At 37.6% G+C, this 6,651-nt stretch overlaps 1 protein-coding gene across 1 annotated transcript in view; it reads right to left on the reverse strand.

Moving 5' to 3' along the window:
* Positions 1-5,873, reverse strand: part of PAX5 (paired box 5) — a 341,577-nt gene extending 335,704 nt beyond the window's left edge. The window contains exon 1 of the mRNA XM_069085433.1: positions 5,831-5,873. Coding sequence (XP_068941534.1) covers positions 5,831-5,873 — 43 coding nt within the window. The remainder of the gene's footprint in view (positions 1-5,830) is intronic.
* Positions 5,874-6,651: the final 778 nt, after the last annotated feature.

Here is a 6,651-nt window from a genome sequence, read left to right on the forward strand (position 1 = left end):
TAGCAATTGAGACTGTGGAAAATATAACAGAGTTAAAATGAATTAAACAGAAAGACTTTTGCCCTTTCAGGTTAGTTTTTGATCATGAAAAAGACTTGGATAGTCTCTTTTGAGGAAAAGCACTCAGGGCAATAAAAAGATCCAGAATTCCAGTTCCCCACATTTCTTACTTTATGGTATTGAGTTTTGAAGCTATATAAGTGAGTTGGCTATTTTCAGTAACAGTGAAAACCTGTTAAGATTTAACTTCCTATAATGAACCAAGGCCAGCATGTTCAGATCTTCCTAAATGCTGCAAAACTATTACATTGGAGATTTCTATTGTCAGGTTATAGGAAAGAACATGTTCTATTTGTGTAGAGAAGAAAGGAACTCAATACTAAGTGTTAGAACCATCAATTAAAATCAGAGGGAGGAAAGGGTGAAAACAGGGAAATAGAGGAAGAAAGATGAATAAGAAAGGGGAAAGAAAGAGAAGAATCAGAAAGAAGGAAGAGAGGGAAAAGGAAGGGCAAGGGAGGGGCAGGGAAAGGGGAGAAAATAGGAAGGGAAGACTCTCAGAGGGATGGAGTGCCTAATCTTCCCTTCCTTGATCTCAATTTTACAGAGAAGGAAAGAAATCCAAGATCTGCCCCCCAGATCATGCAGCTCATTAGTGATGGAAAAGAGAGTAGACTCCCAGTTCAGTTATTTTTCCACTGTACTTTGCTACCTCTAAGAATATATGTATTTAAAATATATATACATATTCTTTTAAAAAGATATTGTGAGAAGAGCTCTTTGCTGAGAAATATTTTCTTTTCCCTAGGTCTCCTCTATTTGGAAAAATCAAATAAAGGTAGCTGAAATAAAGAAATTATTTAAGTTCCTAGTTAGCTTAAAGAAATATATCTTAAGTCTTCAGTCCATTTCCTGCCCCCCTGCCATGCCCACTACCTTAGCAGCTAGACATCCCAGATGTGGCTCAATTTTCTACTGTCGTGTGTGTGTGTGTGTGTGTGTGTGTGTGTGTGTGTGTGAAATATCATTATGCACTCATGTATATTTTTTTAATCAAACACCCCAGTCAAAATCCCTGGTCCTCAGTCCTAGTTTGTATTTCTGAAGGAAATTCTCCTAATTGCTCCTCTCAAAGGAGTGACTGGGTCATTTACTGAAGTCTTCCAGTGCCAACATGCCAGCCATACTCACCTGCCCTGGACTGTCTCCACAGGCATGCTCTGCCTCTGTTTGCACATCCCTATTTAATGTAAAGACATGATGTAGACATTGGGAGGCTAGATATGAGGCTCTGAGCTGGGAACTTTCTGTCTTTGTACTAGAAACTTCACTCGAAAATGTAAAGAAAATATTACGAGGTGCTATGAGCACAGGAACCTTGACTCTCCCCCTTGTTCACACACACACACACATACACTGCAGCCAAGGTAGATAGATAGATAGATAGATAATCAGAGCAGGGGATACATATACATTCATGGAATCATCACATAAACAAATTTAAAACGCTGAGACAGAGATACTGGGGAGGAAAGGACATGGGAAGAGACTGAGACAGAGAGAGAGACATACAGAGGCAGAGAAAAGGGTAGCAAAGGTAGATACTGTCAGTCTCAAGTCAAGTCTTCTAGGTAAAAAGAGATTTGGATGGGACAGTCGGTAAAATATTGTTTAATAGCAAGTACTATTTGCCTGAAACTGGGTAATTTAATAAGCCTTAAAAGAATTACACATGTACCGCCAAAGGGAAGTTCCAAGTCCTATTCCATTTTAAGTATCTTCTAGCTATATATTGGGTATGAAAGGGTGTGAGAAAGTGAGGGAAGAAAAGTTTGGGGGACAGAAATTTTGATAATTAAAAATAATTCATCAGAGAATAGTGTGTGGGCACAAGTAAGGATTCTTATACTTGATGTGCCCTATTATTTCAACCAAAGGAAGTGTCCCCTTCAAGCTAATGGTATAATTTTAAATGTGCCCTGTTCAATAAGGGTTAAAAGAATATGTGTCCAGTCCCTGACCCATGCCCATGTGCATAACGTGTGCCCATGTACTCATAGGCATGAGTGTAAACCCACAGGGGGAAAAAGTCTACTGTACTTCTCAGTCTGTGCAATGTGATTCTGCTCTGAATTAGGCTTGAACAACTCCAATCAAATGAAAAATCTTTCCTAGCTATTTAACAGTTCTTGACCTCTCAATATGAAATCTAATTGATCTGGAATTTTTTTACGACTTCCTATCATCCTTCCCTTCTTTTTGTATACATGAGTACATATGCATAAATACATATACAAAGATTTCCTTAATTGTATACTTTAAGAAAGAATACTTACAAACACCTCTCCTTATATTATTGGATAAATTGAGTGCACACCCCCAATTACCAATTGAATAAAGAAATCCTGGTTCAGAGTTTTATTTCTATTGCTGTCATCATTCATTTGGTTTAAGACGTCCTTTAGGCTCTCAGTAGAAACTAGAAAAGTAAACTCATTTATCATATCGATGTGAGTAGGGGATCGACCCTGAAACTTATCATCTGAGTTTATAAAAAGAAAAGTTATTTGTATACTGTTCTGTCTGGGTCAACTCTTCTAGCCCTAGAATTTCCAGGACTCTAAACTCCCAGGGGGCATTAGCCAAAATAGTTCAGCTGAATAGTTCCTTCATTTAAAGAAGAGACATTGGTTAAATGTTCTTACAATATTGGGGTGCTAAAGGAAGAACTTTCTCTTTAATTAACCTTCTGTTCTTCCAGAAGCATGGAGGGAGGAAAAGATGCAATGAGAAATAAGGAAACTAAGCAGAGGAGAGCTCTTTTTCTAGGCTCCATCTGCACTGTTTGGATCCCTGTTGACTATCTTGCCAATTCTTTCAAGCTATTCAAGATAACTCTTTGGCTAAGTATTTAAGCTAACAAGCAATTAAAGTTAAGCCCCCATTTGTTTCTTCCACAAATAAAGGCATACAAACATAAGAGTCATAAGATTTGGGAATAGTATTTATGAGAGAGAAGTGGTAGACAGGTGTAGGTGAGTAGATCTGCAGATTGCCAGACTGAGCAGTGCATATTGATAGCATATTATGTTTATTCCACTTGTAACTATATGACTCTCCTCACACCAAAGTGATAAGCTAGTACAAATACACTAATGCCATTTAAACAGAAAGAAATCCCTGCAAGGGCTTACAGCCCTTCCCTCTACCTCAAGGATGAATTAGGCTACATTTGTTGTGCCCAATACAAAATCTGGGCATAGAAGATACTACATATCTATCTAGCAGTTTACAAACATCTTTCATCTCGAGCTGTTTCCATTTCATATATCTTCTTCTCCAACAATCTCAAAGAGTAAAGCTATTTACTTAGATCATTTTTGTCTCCAAGTCTAACTCTGCTAACTCTGCATCCCTCAGAAAACTTCCCTCGTCTTGGTCTTGAAGGTGAAAAGAAAACAGATAAATAAGTGGAGTGAGCCCTAACAGGGTAAGTAAGACCTAGGTCAGAGACAAGGCCATGGCTTCCGGTCCCAGAAATAAAGGAAGAGAAAACTTTGAATTAACTCTTCCACCAGGCAAGGGAAAATCATGCAAATCCATTTTGTTTGGTGGAATGTGCTTAGTCAAAAAGAACCCCACTGGGCTGGGAAATTAAAACAGAAACTTCTCCCCTGTTTTCTCTTTCACTAGCACATTGAATCATTCCCCTAAAAATTGTTGGCAAATACTTGTTTAAAATTATTTTTAAAGTCTGAGGATTCCCATCCCTCTTTCCTTAAAGCACTTTAGGATAGATTTATCATTGTTTGAATGAATGTTGGAAAGACACTGTCATTTACCAGCCATTTCCAATATTTATGCTCCATCTGCATGAATTAAGACAAAGACAAGTCCAGCAAAAAAAAAATGAATTTACCACTATGATAGTAATAATGATTTCTAATTTTTTTTCTCTTCAAAGACACCCCCCCCATTTAAGTGTATACTTGTTTATTTAGGTCTACCATTTTCACAAAACAATTACATCTTTTAAAATATAAAAATGTCTATTATTTAAGTTGCAGGGTATTTGTTGACCCAAGATTCTTTTTTCACAGGTCCTGAAGTAAGGTAGTATCCTCCAGTCAGGAAAATGTACCTTTCAATTTATCTGTCCTTTTCTCTATTCTTGGACCAGGACACCTTGTCCAGTGTTCCCCTCTAAAATTGTTTATGCTACAGATAAAAGTCGACCTAGGGAAGGTTAAGAAAGAAAGCAGGAAGGAAGAAAAGCAAGCAAGAGAAAAAAAGAAGAGGAATGAAAAAAAAGAAAAGAAAGCCTCACAATCTTCGCCATTGCATTTTACAATGTCAGGATCTTAGCTCGAAAGGCGGCAGAGCCCAGGAGGGAAATGTGATTAGTTCTAGTTTATATTTCCTTGAAATCTCTAGATCTAATCCAGCGTTTAACTCACCATGAGAGGAGATGTCATTTCACATAACACTGTGTTAATGGATAAATCTTCCCCAAATCTCTCAACCACAACAAATCTCGAGCCAAACGCATTACACACAATCTGCTAACTTCATGGCTAAGTCTAGGGCTAGAGCTTTGCCATGCCAGCGCTGCTTTGCATGACTTTAACCTTGCCGGATTAATACCGTAAAAGAAGGAGAAATATAGTAATTTTCTCTTTCAAAATGCTAGAGGGATAGTACTTTTATATATTGAATAGGTGCACATATATGTATACAAGTATGTATATGCGTGCATTACATATATACATATATGCATATATATTTATATGTGTGTGTGTATATATATATATATATATATATAATAGAAAGATAGTAAAGCCAGACAGCTTGAGCTTGACCTGAGCATTTGTTAAAGAGGAAAAAAAGAGGGAAAAAAGGACCCCACCCCTTGACCAGTTCTTCTTAAAAAGGGACTTGACTAACAACGACTTGGTACAATTTTAACCCCCTCCCTTCAAATTATGATATGCTGCTTTCATTCCTAAATGTTATTCTTCCAGTGTTCGCCCGTTCTGCCTGCAATTTCATTTATATACACTTAAACTGAAGAGTAGTGACTCTAGTTTGACATATTTCTGCAACTTTGTAACGGAAACTTCTCAGACTTAACTGGAAAAAGAAAAGAAAGGAAAAAGAAAAAGAAAAACGGGAAAGAAGTCTGTCATAGGGGAGTCGTCAAACAATATTGTTTGAGCTCCCTTACCAAGATCTCATTGTTAATTGATCCCTTTAAATCTAAACATGAGATTTAAAAATCTATTAAAATCAAAATAGCGGGTAGACCTTTCTTGATTTAAGATAAAATATCAATAGTCTGTATAGGGAGACTTTTTTTTAATGCATTGCAGGTCAAACATCTAGCTGATATTTACTGAGTTCAAAATAACAAGAGCAAAAAAATTTTTAAAGAATAATAATGATAATGTTAATGGCAACAGTGGCATTTTAACTCCTATGTGTGGTAACAAAATGAAAAGGGAAAGAATATTTGTTTTTGCGTTCAAATAATAGTAAAAGGATATTCTGAAAGTTGCTCTCAGAGATGGAGGTGTAATTGAAGAGAGAAGCTGCTTCTGTAGTTTCAGGTTGCTGTGGCTGGACTTCCCATCCCTTTACCCTCATTTATTGGGAGGTTTTATTTTTTTTGAGGAGCATGTCAAGTACTACATCTCGGTTCACTACTTGATGTCTAGAGACATCCCTATCTACTAGCCCCATTTAATAAACCCTGGAGATGCCTTTCGACCGATGGAAAGGTGTGGTGGGATTGGTCCTAAATGAGAGAGAAGTGAACTAGCAGCCTACTTACTATGCATTGCTGCAAACGGGTCGTGCTTACAGTGTATTTCCATCGGAGCGATCCACAGCTTGAGTCGGAAGCTTTTTTCAGATGAGATCACGACCACCTTGCACCTACTGCAAAGATCTCACTCGAACCAACAACAATAAGAAGAAATTGTGTGTATATTTTTTAATCCCTTTGCAAATTGCAAAGTCTGGTTACTTCTTAAAGTAAAAGGAGAAAGTAGTGGGGGGGGGGGGCAAACACTGCGCTATGGAGTTGCTGATCGAATTAGAGGTGGTATAGAATTATGTCCCCAAACTCCTAAGGAGGCACTGCAAGATTTTTTTTTTTCAGACGTAAGCTTGAAGACAGAGACGGCTGAGTCAGGTCGCTTTTTCCCCCAGAAGAAAGTATCAAAACACCACACGCATGTCACAAAAAAGGGAAGCCCCAAGCACCTGACCCAGAGTTCCTTCGGTGGCAGTTGTCCAAAGTCGGAGGTCACCTGCAGCAATCCAGATATTGTGGATCTTGTTTTTTTAAAGGCGTATTTCTCCAAAGAAATATAGTTAGCACTCGAGATCATAAATATACCAAAGAATGGCCTAGAATCAGTCTTTTTGTTGGGGGGTTTAATTTTTTTCTTTTCTTTCTTTCTTTCTTTCTTTCTTTTTTTTTTGTTTTTTTTTTTTTTTGCTATTCCTACATGTAGGGGCACTGGGGAAGATAAGAGAGAGCTGTTCGGCAGTTGGCCTGGTGGTGAGTTTATGCCTTTGTGTTGACAAGATTGTAAAGATTTCCAGAACACAACTGGTCATTAAAAAAACAATAGCAACAAAACCCTT

Source organism: Petaurus breviceps, unplaced genomic scaffold (genome assembly GCF_028583685.1).
Source record: "Petaurus breviceps papuanus isolate PSGF00001 unplaced genomic scaffold, PetGlider_PUasm1.0 175, whole genome shotgun sequence".
NCBI classification, from domain to species: Eukaryota; Metazoa; Chordata; class Mammalia; order Diprotodontia; family Petauridae; genus Petaurus; species Petaurus breviceps.